The sequence below is a fragment of the Polypterus senegalus genome, chromosome 8, assembly GCF_016835505.1.
Source record: "Polypterus senegalus isolate Bchr_013 chromosome 8, ASM1683550v1, whole genome shotgun sequence".
Taxonomy (NCBI): Eukaryota; Metazoa; Chordata; class Cladistia; order Polypteriformes; family Polypteridae; genus Polypterus; species Polypterus senegalus.
Window position 1 is genome coordinate 178,548,873 of NC_053161.1, and position 21,874 is coordinate 178,570,746.

A 21,874-nucleotide genomic window follows, 5' to 3' on the forward strand; every position below is an offset into this window, starting at 1 on the left:
ACTCTATCAGGTGTAAGTGCCCACCATCTCCATTGCGATTCCTGGCTTCCTTTCACCTGTGCTCAGTTGTAATGCTTGCGATTAGTGAAGCTGTTCCTAGAGCATTCATTCCCTTGCTTGGTAGAGCAACTGACAGCAAACAACTGACCATGGGTGGCCAGCTACTTTGAAAAGATCTCAGAGGGCTGTTCCACGAAGTGAGCTTATAAAATGGAGGATTATTTGTAATAGCCTCGCTTGAGTTAGCCTAACAGTTCACTTCAGGCTCATTGAGTTCCACGAACAAAATTCAGGTGTATTTAATCTCCGCTAATTCAAGCCAAGCTTGATAAGCGAGGCTCGTGCGCGTCCACGCGATATAAAAGGCAGCCTTGTTAATCGATGCTGGATAAGTAAGAATGGAAACTAAGGAAAGAGCTGCGTTTTTTTCGCAGGCGGAGCAAGAATTATTATTACAAGCCTATGAGGACTACAAAGCTATAATAACTAGAAAGGGGAACACGAGCTGTATTATCAAAGCTCGTGAGGCTGCATGGCAGAAAATGGCTGACAAGTTAAATGCGTAAGAACATGATTTTAGTAACTTTTGTGTTAAGGATGTCAAACTATTTAACAACTAAATGAGAACAGTTTCAAGCCTTCAAAATGTATAGTCATTAAAATTTCCTTTTACATATGCATTTTGTTACCAGTTGTAAGGTACTTGAAGGTTATTTTAACACATTGATAAACAGGACAGCATGTTAATTATATGGGTTCATCTTGGATAAAAAGTGATATATAATTGTAATTATTAATATAATTATTAATAATGCTTGGTTTCAGGAGCAACATGAGTGGAATGAAAAGGTCCTGGCAGCAAGTGAAGAATGCGTCATTATTGGCATATGCTCCAGTATTGCCACATTATGCAAAACTGCACAGGCTACTACAATGTCCCACGCTCTGTCTGGTGTAACTCTGAGATGCCGCAGGCAGTTAAACCTGGATTTTAACTGTCCAAATGTCATTTCAATGCGTGCCCTTGTCTTACAATGGGCATGGTTGAAATGTCTTTCTGCTTGTGTTGCAGGATCTGTATATGGTGTGAGAAGAAACGGTAGACATGGGTATCCTCTGTCACCAAGCAGCACACCAGGAAAAATTTCTATGATGGAAAGTAGACACATTAGACTGTAGTATAATAAACTATCGTATATTTGTGAATTTTAGTTGACTTGCCTTGTCTGAGGCTTTGAGCCAGTGAAGACTCGCGAAAAATTCTGGCATCATGTACTGATCCTGGCCATTTTGCCACAATGTTTGAAATTAGATGTTCAGCAGTGCATACCATCTGAAACATTTTAGGAAATGGTAATGACATACATTGCTAATGTTGGACGACTACACTTTCACCTCTTGTATATAAATGTGAGATATTCTCAGTACTTACCTGTACATTAATACTGTGATATGATTTGCAGTTTATGTAATCAGACTCTGTTGGACCTGCTGGAGCCTTTATCCTCACGTGTGTACAGTCAATGGCTCCAATGACGTTAGGACAGCCTGACAAATTAAATTCAGTTACTTATCAGGTAATGATTTATGTGCTGTAAATGAGTAGATGTTTAAAGATTAAGCACCATTAATTCCAAAGAAAGTTTCCTTAATGGCAAGAATTCCTGGGTGGCCAGGAAAGGTAATGAATATATTTAAAAAGGACTTTAATGCAACGCAAACCTTCCTGATTTCACGGCACACTGTAGCTTTGCTTAAATGTTCAGCATCCCCCACACTGTACAGAAATGAACCACTGGCAAAATAACGCAAAGCGATACACAAAGACTGTGCAACCGTAAGGGCTTTAGAGCGACGTGTGTTTTTAGAAATGTAAGGTTCTAATAACTGACACAAATATGCAATACTGTGTCTACTAAATCTATAGCGCAGATAAATAATCATCCGCAAAATGCAACGGATCTATCCTGGGCGAAGTAATTGTGGAACCTGTTGCCTTAAAGCTCTACGAATGAGCCTCGCTCCCTCATCAACTGGATTATGAATAAATGGGCACGCCATGGTTATTCATGTAAAAGCCTTCAATGCACTCCTGGTCATTTTATACTTTCTAAGTAATTAGAATCGCCTGCATGTAATCTGTAATAATTTTATATTGGAGGGTCGATGTGTGCGAAAGAGGGAGTGAACGGCAGCAGAATAATCCCAGCCCCGCAGAATGTCGTGCTGTGACATCACATGGCTTGTCCAATCATATTCATCAAGCTAAGCTAAGCTTCACAACTAACCTACCACGGAGCAGGCTTGTCCAAGAGCATATGTTGGCATAGTAATTAAGCGGAGCTTCAGGTTAGCCTCGTTCGTGGAACCGAATTTGGAGAAATTAAGCCGGGATTATCGAAATAAACCTGGATTTTGAGGTTAGCTCGCTTCGTGGAACAGCCCTCAGGGATAGAGTTGTGGACAGACATAAGGCAGGAGATGGATACCAAAAACATCTCAAAGGCTGTATCAATCCCAGGGAGCCCAGTAAAGTCCATCATAAAGAAGTGGCAATTGTTTGATACTACTAGGACCCTCCCTGGATCCGGCCGTCCCTCCAAACTGGATGGAAGAGCAAGGAGGAAACCTGTAGGAGAGTCTACCGAGAGGCCAGTGGCCATTTTGAAGGAGTTACAGGATTTGATGGCAGAGAGTGGTCATTAATGGTGTGCGTGTGACAACAATTTCACAAGCGTTCCACAATAGTGACTTGTGACTTTTTCCTTGCAATCCTCTCAAACTTCTCAAGAAAAGCCACATTAAGGCTCGCTTGAGCTTTGCCAGAATGCACCTTGATGATTCTGATGCCAAGTGAAAAAGGGTCTTATGGTCAGAAGAGACCAAAATCAAACTATTTGGCCTCAATACCAAACGGTACACCAATGCAGCTCATCATCCACAACACACCATACCTACAATAAAGCATGAAGGGGGCAGCATCCTGTTGTGGGGGGCCTGGGGCTCTTGTTAGAGTAGAAGGAAAAATGGATGGGGCAAAATACCATCAAATTCGGTAAGAAAACCTGCTACCCTCTGCCAGAAAGTTGAAGATGGGCAGAATGTTCACCTTTCAGAAGTTAGGGTTATGGATCTCAGGATTAAGAGCAAATGGGAATGAATCAGATGAAAAATGATACTTTTACATTTCTTGAGAAGCATTTAGAAAAACAAGTTTTACATAGTAGTCCCTGTTACTTTTGGGAAGTTCTCACCTTCTTTGAATGTAGAAATTTAAGTGAAATGAAAGTTAGGAGCATTTGCTATTTCACTGTGTATATATTTCAAGTCCCCTCTGTTCCTGATACACTTCACTTCACCTCCTCCCTGACTGTCTCCACACTTAAAAGCTCATCCCTTTTCAGACTTTGTCATATCTGTTCAAAATTTGCCCTACCAAAGTTAAACTTAAAAAATGTTATTCTGTGCATCTACGTTCCTCCAAAACAGTGTGAATTGCACGACATTACGGTGACTTGACCAAAGCAGTTCAATCACCTCTACGCCCTCAATTCTACCCTGATTATTACTTAAATACTAAATCCCAGACCCCCTCCATTGGTGTTTTAACATACCGTGTTAAAAACAGTCACTAATTAGGTCTAAACACTCTTGTATTTGTACCCATTTATTTGTAAGGTTAGACCAGTTAATATTCAGGTGGGTGAAGTCACCCAGGACTATAATATCACCCTTGTAAGCCTACATTTTAAATATTATTACACAGATGCAAATTAAAATTGCTGTCTTCATTGCGGGGTCAGCAGCACACTCCTAAAATAAGGCCACTTTACTTGATGCTTTCTAGCTGAATCCAGACGTCTTCACTAAGATGGGGCTCATCATTCAACTGAAGAAGACTTGCACTTACATTCTGTTTTACATAAATAGCAACCTTCCTTCTTTACGTTTCTGTCCATCTTTCCTAAAAATGTGTATCCATCTATTTTATACTCACGCCATCTTTGTTAATTATTCTCAGCTACATACAACTCCAACCTGCTTGTTTTATTTTCGATACGTTTAGCATTTAATTAAGTGAAATTTTAATGTGCTACTTATTTTACTTTAGCATTTTAACTTTGGGCTACAAATTCCATTACTTTTTTTTTTTAATTTTATAGAATTTATTAAAATCAAATAACATTCCATACAAATAACTCATGTTTTAGAAAACTAGGTTCGAAACAAATCGACCCCCCACCCATGAGAAGGAGAGCTAGGTCAGCAGAGTAAAACTATAATAGTAGGGAAAATAAGTAAATAAATAGAATAAAAAAGGGAAGAGAATCTGCTTCCTCAATTTAAATGCTTATTCTAAAATGTTATTATTAGATCCTGCCAGGTTTTGAAAATGTTTTGCACAGATCCTCTAAGAGAGAATTTAGTTTTTCCCAATTTCAAATACTACATAACATCAGTTACTCGCTGACTTAGAAGAGGTGAGTTAGGATTCTTCAGGTTGAGCTAAATAAGTCTACGTGCCAATAGTGAAGTAAAGGCAATTACAGTTTGTTTGTCCTTCTCCACTTTAGGCCTCTCGGTGAGCCCACCAAACACAACTGTTAGTGAGTTAGGAGGGATTGTGACACCAAGGCTGTCTGAATGGCATTTAAAGATTTTGGTCCAAAACCTACAAATTCTATTACTTATACATATTTGTTTTCACACTGGTGTTCACCCCGTTGTGTACTGTTCTAAACCTGCCCTGTCGTAAATTCCTTACTTCCCAGTCCTCCATCTCAACACATTGGTGTCCCTCTGTTTCAAATGTAACCCATCACATCACAAGAGGTCCCATCTGTTCAAGGAGTAGCACTGATGCCCAAGAGGTCTGTACGCCCCTCTATCCTACACCAAGATTAGAGCCACATGTTAATAAGCCTCCTGATCATCTCAGTCTTACATACAGTAACATGTGGCACAGACAGAACTTCAGAGAACATCACCTTGTCAGTTCTGGTCCTCAGTTTGGAACCTAACTCTTTAAATTTGGGCTGCAGAACTGACCGCATGCCCTTATTCATGTCATTTGATGGACAATGACCGCTGGATCCAACACCACTTCAGCCAAAGGTCCATCCACCCTTTCAATGAGGCCTCTAACCTGTGCACCCGGAATGCAACATACCATTATGAGGTATATCGTGTGAAAGAAAGTAAAGATGATCAAGGGTTAATATAGTCTTTTATTATGCTTTATTGCACCTATTTTAGAAGTAGCATGAAGAGACTGCTGCAACAGTCAGGTATAGTAACTACAGCGATTAGGAAACCAGATGGAGCAGGCCACAACCTTATTAGGAAACCAGATGGAGCAGGCCACAAAAAGATGGCAGACTACTACTCCCTTTCTGTGAAGAAAAATTAAAGATGCACCAGTAAGCTTCCTCCTGCCTGATTTCTGACTCAAAAGGGGTCTTACGGCAACAGTTTCTTCCACCCATATTATTAACTACAATCTATTTAATGTAAATATAGGGAATCCAACACAGACAACACTTAAGTCTTCTCTTATTGTAAAGGTTCTACTCTTAAAAGACATTACAGATGTGAACAACGTACTGTCAAAGATGAGGCAGTCATATGGCATGAATAGTTTTATTTTTAAATGGGCCGTCCTTCTCTACTTAACACTTGCCAAAGTAGGTATATAAAATTATTTCATTACAATTTTGCAGTTCATCCAAATGAGAAACAAAAATGATTTTTTATTGGTGCAGGCCGTAATCCTCTATAATGAATGAAAGGAATCCGTTCATTAAACAGGTATTTTGAATGAATTAAATCAGTAAAATACTTTAGCATCATCCTCTGTGATAGATGATGATGTTTTTATACATGATAATAGAATCCTGATAATAATAAAAACCAAAGTAGACCGATTTTTCATTTCAATCCTACCTGAAAAAGACAAAATGTTTTGGATGCATCACAGTAGAAATATGGTGATAGTTACAGCATAGGTTATTTTTTTGGTTTGCATTCATAAAGGTGCCTAACCCTTCAATAGATGGCTTCGTCGTATAAAAAGTAGCAGAACAAGATCAGCCCTTTATCTTCAAGTGACCACTAGACTATGACCAGTCCTCTTATTTTCTTGCTCTAGCTACACTGCTGTGGACTGACACCACATTCAAGGTCTTTTCTTCATCTGAAGATATTTCACTATCACTACCATCACCACCTTCCTAAGTACAGAAGCATCGGTTGGCCTTTTTTTTTTTTTTTATCCTGGGAGATGTGCTGTGTCAAAGTTAAAATCATGAAGCCAGTAATCAGTATGAATGACTTTATTGGGTCCTCATACTACACGAGTAGTTTCGTCTTGAAGAGATTCCATAGATATACTGTATAATGCAGCCTACCACATGAAGGTACTCGTCAAAACTAGAGTAGTTTGGAGAGGCAATATTTCACTTCTTCCTTCATTCTCTTCTTCTTCACCCTCCATCTTACTCCTTCAAGACATCCCCCCATTGTGTTTTTCCATGTGCTTCTTAAGCTGTCTGTTTTCTGAGAATCTCCTGCCACATTCCAAACAGCCATATGGCTGCTCCCCAGTATGCTGTCTCATGTGGATCTTAACATGCTGTTTTCTTGAAAATCCTTTCCCACATTCAGAACAGCCATAAGGTTTTTCTCCAGTATGAATTCTCTCATGGTTTTTGAGACCCTCTCGTTTTACAAATCCTTTCCCACATACAGCACAGCAGTAGGGTTTTTCGCCAGTATGAGTTCGTGTGTGGACCTTAAGGTGTGTACTTCTTGCAAATCCTTTCCCACATTCAGAGCAGGAATGGGGTTTTTCACAAGTATGAATTCTTTTCTGTTCCTCAAGACTGCTGTCTCTTGAGAAATATTTACCACACTTGGAACAACAGTGAGGCTTTTCCCCAGTGTGAGTTCTCTTGTGGCTCTTAAGTCCTCCACTTCTGGCGAATCGTTTGCCACATTCAGAACAGCAATAGCGTTTCTCTCCAGTATGAATGAGTGTGTGTCTCTTAAGATGTGTTCTTGTTGTAAAGCATCTCCCACATTCAGAACAGCCATAGCGTTTCTCGCCAGTATGAATTACTGTGTGTTTTTCAAGATACTGTTTCTTTGAAAATTGTTTTCCACATTCAGAACAGCCATAGATTCTTTGACTTGTATGGTTCTGCTGACTGCCGTTGTCTCTAGTTTGGCATTTCAAACTTCTCTTTTGCTCTTGACAGACATGCACAGCTTCTGGATTTGCACTATTCACCCGTTGTGGATTGTTACTAATGAAAAAAAAAAACGGATGAGAACTTATCTGCAAAAAGGATCTTTTCAAAGTCTCTGACCCAAATGTTGATTTCTTCATATTTTCACCATGCGGTGTCTGTTGTGGGTTGTCCTGATGTGAAGTCTCAATGGGTAAAGATGGAGAAAAGCGGAGATTCACCTTTGTGTCTGCAGAAAGAAATAAAAAAGGCACAATTGTCAGTGATTATGTGAAGTTGAATGGAAGACGTGACAAGTGGCCGCCATTTAGTGTAAATCGGCTCATTCCAGTTCAGACAATCCCAATTAGCACAAACGCTCTATTCTCGGTACAAAGTTTCATTTCATTTCTGACAGTTTATGCTTAGTCTGCTTAGGTCTGCAACTAAGAACTATTATAACAGTTGAGCACTTACTCCATTATTGTTTTAATTAAGTGATTGGGGTTTTAGAAGAAAAAAAAAATCCAACCATTTTATTCAAAAATGAAAGTTTTTTTCTTTCTTAACACATGATATAAAATGTTCCGAAAAAAACGCATAGCAAAATGTTACTAACAGTAAGGAGGGCTGAAACTATTGGTAAACTTTGATTAAAAAAAGGGACTTTAGCCACTAGATGGCAGAAAAGGGCCCAAGATGAACTGAGCTTTGCACATATGATGGGCACACATCCACAATTACATATAAAAGGACTACTGTGGGAAACTGCACACCGATTATAGAAGTGAAAATGCAGGCAAGTTTAATGTACAGTAGAGTAGCAACCCAGCGAGAAAATGACCTGCTCCATTTGTTAATAATAAAACTGCCCCACTGTCCAATCCTGCCTCAAGTCCTCCATCATTGTTCCGCTGCCAACAAAATCCATCATGAACAGTCTGAATGACTTCTGCCCAGCGGCACTCACATCTGTCATCATGAAGTACTTTGAGAAACTGGTGCAGAGTCATATCATCACCTGCCTGCCAGCAGACCTGGACCCATTTCAATATGTTTACAATGCAAAGAGATCCACGCAGGACGCTGTGACCACAGCCCTTCAAGCTGCCATGACCCACCTGGAGCAGCAGGGCAGTTACTGCTCTTTGTGGACTTCAGCTCGGCATTTAACACCATCCTCCCACACCGACTGGTGTCCAAACTGGCAGATCTGGGACTTCCATCACTCACCTGCAGTTGGATACTAGACTTCCTGTCTGATCACTTCCAGAGGGTCCGCCCCGGGCGGCACATTTTTGGGGGCGGCATTATTGGCCACAAGGCTCAGTACAATTTGTGTGTAAGCAGCAGGGTTCGGAAAAATATCACTCATGTATGAAAAAAGTCAAATTCCCTGATTTTTAACCACAAATCCTTGAAAAATAATGTTCAGACTGTCCTTCTGCATCAGACACAGCAGTTGAAATGTATGAGGCAATGATAAAAATAAACAAACATTACACCGATAAGAAATTCTAGGAAGATAAACAACTAATTTACAATTTAGAATTTCGTTATTAATCCAAATGCGTTCTTGCTCTGCGCAGAAAACATCCCCACCTATCACTTTGGTTCTGGTGTCTGAGCGGCACAAACTCGAGCTACGCCACTGGATATGACAAACGTTTCAAAGCCTTTCCTGTACGGACCTCGCGGTTCAGAAACAGTTTCATACCAAAAACTATAAAACGCACTCAATCAGTCCATCAATTGCACCTTGTAGAACTGTTTGTACTTATAAGTACGATCACCTCACTGTAAACTTGCACTACAGTTATAATATTGCACAACTTGCGGCACTTTATAAAGCACGTATTTACATATGATGATGAAATCATTTTTTAAATGAAATTCAAAATATGTTTATCTTATTATACAGATAAAACTAACTTTAACCACGCGGTGCCGCAGTGCTAGCGAGGAGCTGGCGCTCTGTTCACAGATTGTTCCTGCCTCGCGCTGTATTGTTGCTTGTGCAGACACGACACTGGAAAGATCGACGAACAGAATAATTAAACATGTACAGTACTACGAAGATATTTCAATGTTCCTTAAATGTTTTGAAGAATCCGCGTTCTAAGCTTACAGACGGCTTAACATCTGTTACAGAGATGATTGTGTGGCGATTGGGTATTTGGAGAAAGAAAAGGAAGGACAGGACTTGGAGGTTAGTACGTTAGAAAGAGACAGGACTGCTACAATGAAGTATTTCATCAAAGGTCGCGCACGGCGCAGCAAGCGTCTAGCGTGAGACATGGACAATCACTGCGCCATCGTGTTCCCATGTTTAATAACTTACTTTAACTCCTATCATCATGAAAATGATATCACGTATACATCTCAGCATTTTAACTACTCAGAGAGCTGCAATATCACAAATCTAACGGATTCTGTGTCCTGTCGGAGGAAGACAAAGCCCAGAAGCACATAGTGATTCACACACATAGAAGATCACGTACAAAACAAAGCATTTAACGTGCTACTTTAGTTATAATGGGATTGAGAAACTAGTAAATTAAACTATTTAGGACGAAGTTTATGATGTTCTACTTTAAAGACAAAATAAAACTACGTGATTAAAGTGGAAATTTAGAGCTTTAGTGTTTTTCCCCCCCCCAATGCATGCCTTTTTTTTTCTCTGTACTAATAAGTTTTTATAGGACACTCAGACGGTGGGCTACGACTCGCCTTTTCAAGGCGACTTTGATATCTGACAACTTTTTTTATTTCAGGCACTGTGCGACTTTGTGAACTTGAGCTAAATTAACAGTACAGATATAAAAAGGCTTGATTTTCATGTTTTTTAGCATTTATTTTAAGCTGTATTTCTCAGCTACAAGAGAAAACGTGAGAGAAACCATTTAGAATACACTCATGTTAAAATAAATCAGGTTTTCCAGGATTGGAGCATTCTTGTTTTTTTAACCCGGGGTTGAAACCCCAAAAAAAACGCTGTTAAAATGGTGGAATCACTGGATCTGGCCATCCCTCAAACTGGATGGAAGAGCAAGGAGGAAACTTGTAAGAGAGGCAACTGAGAGGCCAACGGCCATTGGCCACTTTGAAGGAGTTACAGGATTTGATGGCAAAGAGTGGTCATTGTGTGGCTGTGACAACAATTTCACAAGCGATCCACAATGGTGGCTTGTTCAGGAGGGTCGCACTTCTCAAGAAAGGCCCCATGAAGGTTCGTTTGAGCTTTTCCCAGAATGCAACTTGAAGGTTCTGATGCCAAGTGGAAAAAAGTCTTATGGTCAGATGAGACCAAAATCAAACTATTTGGCCTCAATACCAAATGGTACACCAATGCAGCTCAACATCCACAACACACCATACCTACAGTAAAGCATGGAGGGGGCAGCATCCTGTTGTGGGGGGCCTGGGGCTCTCATTAGGGTAGAAGGAAAAATGGATGGGGCAAAATAACATCAAATTCTGGAGGAAAACCTGCTACCCTCTGCCAGAAAGTTGAAGATGGGCAGAATGTTCACGTTTCAAAACGACAACAACCCAAAGAACAAAGCAAAATGGAGCACACAGTGGCTGAAGGAGAAAAATGTTAATGTCCTGGTGTGTCCAGTCAGAGCCCAGACCTAAATCACACTGAAAATCTGTGGAAAGATCTGAAGATAGCAGACCACCAACGCTCACCATCCAATATGACCGAACAGTTAAACTGTAAAGAAGAGTGGGGGGCAAATATTGAGTGGGCTCAATCGAGATGTGCAAAGCTGATAGAGAAGAATCAACAGACTCAAGGCTGTCATTAAAACAAAAGGGGGTTCAGCAAAATGACATTGACATTGGGGGGTCCTTTATTAATCTCAGTAGGTCTTGTTTTTGACTTTTTATAATTCTTCTGAACTGTAGCTGTGATATTTTTCACTTGCGTGATCTGTACAGACCTTCCCCAAGTAACAACAGTACCTCAGTCAATGACATTTTTACACAATCTGTTCTGTACTCTGCTCTCTATAAAGCTGTTGAGTCAACACAAGTCTACTTTGGCTCTGTTTTTAAGAACCTGACATTGTAAAGTGCCGTTAAAAAGCAAAGATTTATTGTTGTCTACTAACACATGCAACTGCATTCAAGTGTCACTTTAATAAGCAAAAACGCACTAACTGACTCTTTGATGAAGTAACTCAATTGTTACACATTAGTAACTCAAATATTTCAACTACATCCCCAAATGTACTGCCATGCAAACATTTTCAGACTTGTTGATCTGGGTGACACACGGCGGTTATGAATTACACCTTCATTTTATTTCCCCTTGACATACAGAAGCACTTTTCTTCACCACCAACAGCAAAACAAATGACAGTGTTTTCTCATGAGCTGTGCTAAAGAATACGAGCTGAATGGGACCATTTCAAAGAAACCAGCCAGAACTAGGAGTTATGGAGCTTTGAAGGAAAAAAAAAAACATTTCCCTTGGGTGTTTTTTCTTGCTGTTTTTTTTTTGTTTTTTGCTGTCTACAATGTGTCCCAACCTCAAAGGAAATGGCTTTAAAAATTAGCAAAACTAGTGGGCTTCACCCCCTGCACGCTTCACTTGTCAACCCCCCTGACCTGCGCTATGCATCAGCCACTTCGTGTCTCTGCCACTCACGTATGTGGATTTCACTTTCACCAAACAACAAATCTTTTCATTCTCACAGATACGCATCTTCGTTGGGAAGAAACATTACTTTTCGCTGGTGGCAACACAGATCAGATGATCTACTAGACTTAAAGTTTAAAGCCAAACAATATATTCAATCTCTTTTCGCTGTTCCGTTATTTCACCGAGTAATAGTTTCCGTTTGTTTGCTCTAATGCGATCTTTACTATCTGTGTTTTTGAGACTTTTGAATTTTTGTACTTCCATTATCTTTAACCTGCTCTGCATGTGTATCTTACCAAACGTTTTTGAATTCCTTTTACGACGTGCCAAGAGATTTAACTACACCCAGTTAATAAAAGACAAAATCTCGTCTTGCAAGATATGAAAGTATCTCTGAAAAAGTCTTGTCTAAACCCAGGACTTTATTATAATAGAGAGACACATTTCTCAGCTGTGGAAGGCTGGTGTAATTCATATGGTAGATTTCATCCAAATCATAATTAGTGGTGCAAAGGCTGGGCCATCTTAACAGCATTATAGGCCCCCCCCGGGCAAAGCAGTGCACTGTGGCGACCACTCAGCAAGTCACAACATACATAGATTAGCATGGGGGGCAAACGCGTTAAGACAGCCGTGTGCAAAGGCTATTTGTTAAATGAAAGTAGAATGAGCTCTCGATTTCTGCTATGCATACAAATGTAATTAAAAAAAACAAAAGTGGTTTTTAATTACGAACATCTTCTCTGCCTTATGGGTTTTACTTTTTATTGTACTCTATAGTTGGGTGAAAGTTCAGCATTACCTCCCCACTCGTTGATTTAAATCCCAGTGCTGTTGGACAGCATCCAAGAGAAACTGGCCCTCTGGGATCCCTCAAGGGGGCCACTGAATGAAGTGACAAAGACGTCTAAGCTGCGCCTGTAGAAGGACTCGTCACCCCTGCGCGCCTCACGCCGACTGATGACGTATAAACCGAAAAAAAAAAACAAAAAAAAAACACTGCGGCAGAGTGGAGACGGCATCCGGAAAATTTGCCCCCGATACAAGTTCACCGCAGATATTTTTGCTATCACCTACCTGAATCATTTAAACTTTGTTTAAAATTACCATAATCTGTATTTTTTTAATTTTGATTTTATTTTAAACTAGCAAAATACCCGCGCTTTGCAGCGGCGAAGTACTGCCTTAAAATTTTTATTAAGAAGAAAATTAAACCTTTTTAAACTGAGGGAGAATATACCAATAATTATTTGTTAAGGATCTCTTTGTATACCACATTGTCAGTTCGGCCCTCTGGTTGTAATATGACCAAGCTGTGCGCTGAGCTCACTCTTGAGCATGTAACGTACAGTCAGCCATGTGAACAGTAATCTTGTCTCAAATCTCACAGCTTGGATTGCTGCTGTCATAATCGGTTTGAGTTTCATGGTTTGTTTCAATTACGACAATATTTGCAGGACTTGTGTTGTAGAGACATTCAGCATCTGTCAAGCGTTGTAAGCATACAACCGGTTTCATCAATAACTTCACATCCAGCTTTTGAGAGTTTAAACATTCATAAACATCAAAGTGTCCACTACTCAAATCATCACCTGTGAATCTAAGATGTTTAAGAGACATTGGTGGTTGTCCAAAGGTGTAAAATATTTGGCCATTTCGGTAAACTTGAAAGTGACAACCGAACAATTCAGCGGCAGCCATCAACTCACATGCAGAACCATAGGTGAAGGGCTTAAGCATTTCACTCTTATAGTGCTACTTTGTAGTCTAATTATCTCTTGTACCGTCATCAGTCCACACCTTAAACCTGTCCCAGTCATTCAATACATAAGACACAATGTTCCTCTGGATATCAAGAGAGAGCCTGATATGGCCGTGCAATATGTAACAAAGGGAAAGGAAAAGGTAGGTGGTATCTCCGGGCATGGAAACCACTCGGTAAGTGACAGTTCTTTGATCGACGGTGATCACCTCGATAGACACGTTAATGGGGGTACGGTTGGAATGATAAAGGAAATGGCTACCTGAGAAATGTAAAGTAAGTCTAAAATACCTACACAATAACTATAATCGTAATAAACGAACAATAAAACAGCGGAGAAGCCATGGATTAAATAAAAAAGCTGCAGTTATCAGCAGGGAGACGTGAATCCCGTGGCAAAGTGTTTTGATTTGGGAAAATGGTTCAAGGGGTTCTTTAGTGTAAGTGGGCAAAAACCAGAGAGAAGAGGTCCGATACTTCAGTAAAATTTACTTATTCAATTATAACATATAAATACATATAATGCAGTATAATGCAGTAGTGATAGATTATAGAAACAAGTATATGCTTACAGTAATATCAAAAGACACAAACTTATGCTTACAGCAATATCAAAAGACCCAGAGCCATCATCCTAGACCAGTAGACTGAGGGAGCCCGCATGTCAGTCTCGTCAGAGGATCAACTCGTTAACCTTATCAAAGTACCGGGCGGTGTGCACATTCCCCACGGTTGAGCTTCCAAAGAAACTGAAGGCGGAACCTTCCCTTATATACTAATTGAGTGTCCTTGCCCCAAAAGTGGCTTACGTGCAAGCAGTGTATACAGAAGTGATCAGTTTCAGTACACACCCTTCCACAGGACACGGTATTGTTTTTCTTCTACTTGGGCCTGATTAAGGCAAGTGCACGGTACTAGAAGACACAGTAATATGCTTACATGTGAAAAAAGCCTCTCAAAGTGAAAAACAACTCCTTACATAGCCTTGGCTGTATCTTTAGAACATTCCCGGCATTTTCCCAAAACATTAGTCTTTGCAGCTGGCTTTGCGCTGGAGCGACCAATGCCCATCTGCACTCCTGATTCCCTTCCTCTCTTTATTTCACCTTTGCTTTTTACAGAGAAAAATCCTTCCATTACACAAAGCAAGGAAGGGAATGTAGAGACTGGTGCGACAGACAGCCAACAATGTGGGAGGCGTTGGGATGGGGACCCAACGCCGCCTCACACGGCGACCGAGCTGCAGGCTATGGACGTATATATGTACGTAAGTAGGATTCAGTTAGCGTTGGGAACCAACAACAACATTTATTTATATAGCACATTTTCATACAAACAGTAGCCCAAAGTGCTTTACATAATAAAGAATAGAAAAATAAAAGACACAATAAGAAAACAAAATAAGTCAACATTAATGAACATAGAATAAGAGTAAGGATCAATGGACAGGGGGGGACAGAAAAAACAAAAAAAAACTCCAGACGGCTGGAGAAAAAATAAAATCTGTAGGGATTCCAGACCATGAGACCGCCCAGTCCCCTCTAGGCATTCTACCTAACATAAATGAAACAGTCCTCTTTGGATTTAGGGTTCTCACGGAAGGGCTTGATGAAGACCCACATACCAAAATTCTTGAAGATGGGCCCATAAGTAACAAAGTTCAATACGGTGGCCGACAGTGGCGTCATACCAGCGAAGTAAGTACATTGGTTTCGGTTAGCGCAGGGAAGCCGCCTACCAAATTTCGTGAAGATGGGGCCATAAATAAGAAAGTTCAACATGGCGGACGTTGTCGACCGTTATCAACTGTTATGTGTAGAATTTCGAAATGAAACCTGCATAACTTTTGTAAGTAAGCTGTAAGGAATGAGCCTGCCAAATTTCAGCCTTCTACCTACACGGGAAGTTGGAGAATTAGTGATGAGTGAGTGTATGTGTATATATATGTATGTGTCTATGTGTGTGTGTGTATAGCTTTGGTCACCGAGTGCAAGGGAAAAATAATAAAATATAGTCTATAAAGTTATTAAACAGTAAAACATTAACGTTTTAAGAAGTACAGGTACATTGAGCACTACTGGAGTGGTTGTGGGTAAACTACATTTTAAAGACTGTGTAACACAACAGGTAAGTAACTAACAGCAGCTAAAATGTATATGGATCATCTCTCGGTAGTTGATCCCTTTTGAAAGGCGCTACACGACGGCTGTGGTATAGAAATTACATTTTCTATGTGAACGTTCAAATTTGTGCCTCTGGTAATGTGCCTTACCGGCATTTAAAGAAAATTAGTTTTGTGTCCTCTGCACTGTTAAGAGAGAAAGGCTTTGGTTTGGGATAAAAGGAAAAAAGGTGTAAAGAAAGGAAAGTTGCCTTTTTATAGAGAGTATAGAGATGTGTTCGCTGACGTTATGATCGCCTTTTGGGGACAGTCGCGGTGGGTCTTGTGTAGACTGGTGAGACGTCCCGCCATTAATCGGCTGTGATGGCACTGTCAGTCCTCCACTCGTATGCGTGTTTTCATAATCCGAGCTGAGGACCTCATAATCGTATACGTGCAAAAGAAAGTGTGAATCGCCTTAATATTAGTTTGCCGCGGTGTATAAAAGGGGTCCCGTGTTTGCACTTGTCTGGGCTATAGCGCAGGGGGAGGATGAAAAAAAAAAATTAAAAGTGCTCACTTTGACTTAAGGCAGAAGCGCAGTCAGCGTCTCAAAGGCGGCACAGCTATGCAGCGCTGGCTGCTCGACTTTTGCTGGGCAGGAGACGCCATTTTTTGCAGACACATTCACGTGATCAAAAGTCTCAGCGCTCTTTGGAGGTCATTCATATATTATATATATAGCAAAATACCCGCGCCTCGCAGCGGAGAAATAGTGTGTTAAAGAAGTAATGAAAAAGTAAAGGAAACATTTTAAAAATAACGTACCATGATTGACATTGTCATGAGTGTTGCTGTCATATATATGCCTGCCTAAATAAGTCACCCTCGCTTTGCTCTTACTTTATTTACCGTTCATTTAATCATGGCTAATGGCGGAAAAATTATAAAATGGAAGGAGGATGGCTTTACCAAAACAATTATTGATGGCGAATCGATTATTCATAAAGCTTGAATTGGTGATCTGTTTTTCTGTGTTAACCTCATATTTTTCATACTTCTTCTCAAACTAAGGTGGTGCGAGGGTAAAATGAATCGGGATGCGCTGATCAATGTAATCGGTGTACCAGGAAATCATGCATTGACAAAAGCTCCCCTTTGCTTGTAATGCAAAGTGTGATTAAATGCATTATTTTTAAACGCGTTATGGAGCACATGCATCGAAGCTTCTCAGCTGTGCTTGTGCTAAGAATAGGAAAGATTTTAAAAATAACGTAACACGATTGTCAATGTGACCTTTTGTAAGTAGTGCCTGGAGGATTCAGTGTGGAGAAACTCTAGAGACAGCGTGTGTATTAACTTGTGGATTTTTCTGGGAGTATTTGGTGGCAGTCTGACAAAGTTGCTTCGGAAGACGTCGTTAGCTGCGGAGCTCAGCTCAGAGCGAAATGAGGTGAATGGGAGGGGAGATGATGACGTGACTCCCCCACCCGCCTTAACTGTCAATCCCCCACAAACACAGTCTCACGGAATTTGCATTAGCACACCCCTTCACCTACAATTTTAACTTAGTTACAAAGTGATCAAAACTCTCGTTTATATCCTGCGTCCTCTCATTAAACTTGTATCCCGCATTACCTGTGGGCATGTGAAACGCCAGCGGCAGCCTGTCTATGAACTTAATTTAAAGTGTAGGTTTACATCGTGCTTTGTTTCCGAAGTAGCAGCACTCATGAATATGGTAGTATATGTCACTCGCTCGCTTCTTATTGTTTCGCTGCCTTCTCAATTATATAATGCATGTTTTCTTAAGCGCTTTTTGGAGGTCTTCCTGGTTTTCTACGCACTGCATTGACAGTCAGTTCACGTGAGTATATGGGCGGCGTGATGATGTAACATGAAACTCCGCCCCCCCACGGCTTTCGAGCTCAACTCCATTACTGTAAATGGAGAAAAATACCTTCCAGTTATGACCATTAGGCGTAGAATTTCAAAATGAAACCTGCCCAACTTTTCGTAAGTAAGCTGTAAGGAATGAGCCTGCCAAATTTCAGCCTTCTACCTGCACGGGAAGTTGGAGAATTAGTGATGAGTCACTCAGTGAGGGCTTTGCCTTTTATTAGTATAGATAAAAATGTACAATGGCAAAGAGATCCGTCAATAAGGGGCAAAAGAAAATTGGTAGAAAACGACAACCACATTTACGGGTTTTTAAAGAGAACGGAAAATGAACAACATGGAATCTGGGTTTGTGAAAAACGTTCCACCTGCAAAAGGCGTGTTTAATTTTTTTGCCAATTTTAACATGTGCATTTATTAAACTAAAATAAATTACAAGAAATAAAAAAAATTGTGTGCATTAATTACATTTCTCTAACATACTCATTATCTACAGGGGGCAAATTCTGGAAGGCGAATGGGTTGTATTAAGCTGACGTCATAATCAAAGCACGCACAAATGAAAACGAGGCGGCGGCCATTTTTACCGCGGAAAGAGTTGGACGACCATGACAATCAATGTATATGTAGTAACAGCAGCAAGAAAAATCCTAAGCTAAGTTTGTGTATACCGTTCGGTTTGTAAAAACCAAGGAAAAGAAACCAAAGAACTAACGGAAAGCTTGGCTAAAAGCCATCAATCGGAAAAACTTGAACGACCATACTGCCAGGAAGTGGCACGCTGTGCGTTTGCGAGCATTTCCTTACAGGTAGGTTAGATCCACACACAAATTGACTTTTATAAACGCAGTAAATATATTTCCAACTGCAGTTTCTTTCGGGAATGACAGGCTAAGAAAACAAAAATGTGACGGCGATTACTGACCGCATCAAAAGCTGCAATCTGGTCTACAGTTATAACACATACGTACGTACACATTAGTGCCTTTTAAAATAGGGATATAAAAGTGACAATTATTGATGAAATGTTAAAAAACATCCTGTATCCCATAGTGAGTCTTATCTTTAAATAAATCCATTTTGAAAAGATTTGTATTATCGAAAGGGTTTCTTTTAATTAAATACCAAGTATTCGCTTTCAATTCCAAATCAGCTAATTCTCTTGCAACTCAGCAAAGCATCTTTTTGACAGGAGCACCAGCATATATGCAGGATGAAGTCAACCCTGACTGGGTTCCTAACTTCAAACTAGGCTATGCTGATGACTCACAAACAGCAGTACTTAGTACAGTCAACCGATATATTCGTCAAAAGAGAAGGAATCAATGCCATACAACTAGTGATTCCAAAAAGAGAAAGGTAAATTTTATTTTTGTCATTCTTCTCTGTGATTAGACTTTACTTGCAATACCGCATCGAACTTTCTGCATCTGAGTGACGTACTACTTCTACATTTCTGGTAAAATGGCCGCAAAACCTAAATTGTGACGTAATACGCATGTAACTTAATACAACCCATTGTTGGGGGTGGAATGTGAGGGGTGACTTTTCCATAAACCAGTGGAGACTAGCGGGTGATCTGAGGCTGAAACGGGTCTCGAAAAACTGAAGCGGAGACACGTGTGCTGTGGGACTGACGATATTCTCTGCATTTCACGTGGACCCCCAGTGGATGATGGGCGTAAACACTAGGTTTGTCCAGTATGGAGGTAACGTTGAAGCTTCGCCACATTCAAGTCAAGTTGTGGAGCATGCACTGGTACAGCACGTTGCCGCACCCACTAAACGACGAAACAACTCAGGATCCCGGTATGCAACCCCCCAGGCAGACACGCGGTCCAGTCCCACTCTCCGGCAATGGCCCTCTATCTGCCGCAGCCAGGTGTTATGTGGGCGCCACTTGGCCTGGTCCAGCCACTCGGGTCCCCAACAATGAGGATCTTTCGAGCCGGATCGCCCTCGGGGAAACGCGCCAAATGGACGTAACTGACGCTCCCTCAAAATGCAGGTGATGTGCCTCATTCGAGACTCCATGAGTAACCGCTCATTCGACACAAAGTCAAACCAACGGTACCCAAAGATTCTCCGGACAGACACAATACCGAAGGAGTCCAGTCTTTGTCTCAGGTCACTGGACAGCGTTCATGTCTCGCAACCACTCGATAAAGAATTGGACCGTCGTCCTTGTGCAAAGATATCGGGAGCGCCACACACCCCTTTCCAGCGATCTTATGAGGACTGGGAGAGCATAGGGGATCACCAAATTACACATCACAAAACAAAAGTATACAAACAAACAATCAGGTTAGCCAGGAATGGCAGTATTGTGATCGAGGTGTATTACGAGTAACGCGCCACACGACCGAGGGCATTTTGTGTTCTTTTTATTTTTTTCGCTTTTTCACATCACTGACCGGGTATGAACGAGGTCGCAGAAAAATCGGAAGGAAAAACGTGACGAGAGAGGACTGGAAATTCAAAAAGATGAACAAAGCGAGCGGGGAGAACACGCGGAATCAATCAGCACTCGAAATATAGAGAAAGTAAAGACGATGGACACGAATGTGCCACTCGGTTCGGACCTAGAAGAACGGACAATCCGTCTCCATTTATTTTTTCTTTTTTTATTAAATAAACAAACTAAATTCGTTTACTCACCCCCTGTTCCTCGGTGCTGAGGTTTTCTGTACAATGCACCGCGTCCACACGTGCTGGGAAGTTTGTTGTTTCCACTTTGTGACGTCATGCGTCCCGCCTTGTCGTCCGAAGAAAGATAAGCTTTCTGCTGATTGGTTACGCCATCCTCATAGTAAAGTCTAATTGGTCACAACAGAAAGAAATACGCGGCGGTGAGACTGGTGGAGGAGCGGCTGCGGATTTACAGCTGTGGCCAAAGGTTTTTCAGAATATCTCAAGTACTGTATTGGTTTTCACAAAGTTTTCCGCTTCAGTTTTTTGAGATATTTTTCTCAGACGTTTCTAACGGTATACTGAAGTATAACAACACGCACTTCATAGGCTTTAATTTAGAATTGCATAACGTTTATAACATTTTGCCTGACGAAGGGGCCAGAGTTGCCTCTAAAGCGTGCATATTGTAATCTTTAGTTAGCCAATACAAGGGGTCATTTTGCTGGGCTTCTCACCACCTTCATAATGGCTAACACGGTACAACACCCAAAGTTTATGCAAAGAGTCAATATTTAGATAGATAGATACTTTATTAATCCAAAGGGGAAATTCACATAGTCCAGCAGCATACTGATAAAAACAATATTAAATTAAAGAGTGATAACAATGCAGGTATAACAGACAATAACTTTGCATAATGTTAACGTTTACCCACCGAGTGGAATTGAAGAGTCACATAGTGTGGAGGAGGAACGATCTCCTCAGTCAGTCAGTGGAGCAGGACGGTGACAGCAGTCTGTCGCTGAAGCTGCTCCTCTGTCTGGAGATTTGCATTGTTGGCCCTTCTTTCTCTTAAAAGACCTCTGCAATTCGCTCTGGCAGGCTGTCTGTCCATCAACTTCTGGGCCAAATCCTTATGGCCTGGTGCTCCATCATGCTGTAAAAGGCATTTTTGGTCACCAAGCTGTTCCTGAATGGTTGTGAGAAGCTGCTGTCTGTTTTGGTCCCATTCTTTATTCATGGCTGTGTTCTTTGGCACAAATTGTGAGTGAGCCCTGCACTCCCTGGGCTGAGAGGCAACCCCACATGACATGAATTGTCTCAGGATGCTTTACTGTTGACCTGACGCAGGACTGACCTTAGCGCCGCTCACCTTTGATTTTGTTCCGGATGCCCAAACAATCAGAAAGGAGATTTATCAGAGAAAATAACTTAAACCCAGCAGTCCAATCCCAGAATATCAGTCTGTCCCTGATGTTTTTCTTGGCTTTTTTGCTGCCGCTCTGAACAGGTGGTGCCGAAGAACACAGATGGTACCAAAACATCCTCCAAGACCAACTTCTCCCAACCATCCAACAACAGTTTGGAGACCAACAATGAAAAATCCAGTGTGGATGTCGAAGTCGGTAACAACAGGAGACAAACACCAATTTAAAGTAAAAAGCAATTTCTTTATTCTTGGTGAGTCAGAGAGGTAGCAGCTGCTGAAAGTTCATACTGCGACAAACCTCTCGCCTGCTAGCAGGAAGTCTATCTTCCTTTATACTCGAGTTCTTTGACAAGAAGAAAAAACAGAAACGTGGCAGATCATTGTGAGGTCATGC

The 21,874-nt window shown here is 40.9% G+C and overlaps 1 protein-coding gene across 1 annotated transcript; it reads right to left on the reverse strand.

Annotated features, from left to right (window-relative positions):
• Positions 1-6,280: 6,280 nt before the first annotated feature.
• On the reverse strand, positions 6,281-20,411 carry LOC120533535 (gastrula zinc finger protein XlCGF17.1-like). The gene is made up of 2 exons (XM_039760470.1): positions 20,298-20,411; positions 6,281-7,476 (listed from the first exon to the last, which is right to left on the reverse strand). Exons 1-2 carry the CDS (start codon positions 20,383-20,385, stop codon positions 6,503-6,505), a joined length of 1,062 nt encoding a protein of 353 aa, XP_039616404.1. The 5' UTR covers positions 20,386-20,411; the 3' UTR covers positions 6,281-6,502.
• Between the last annotated feature and the right edge of the window lie 1,463 nt (positions 20,412-21,874).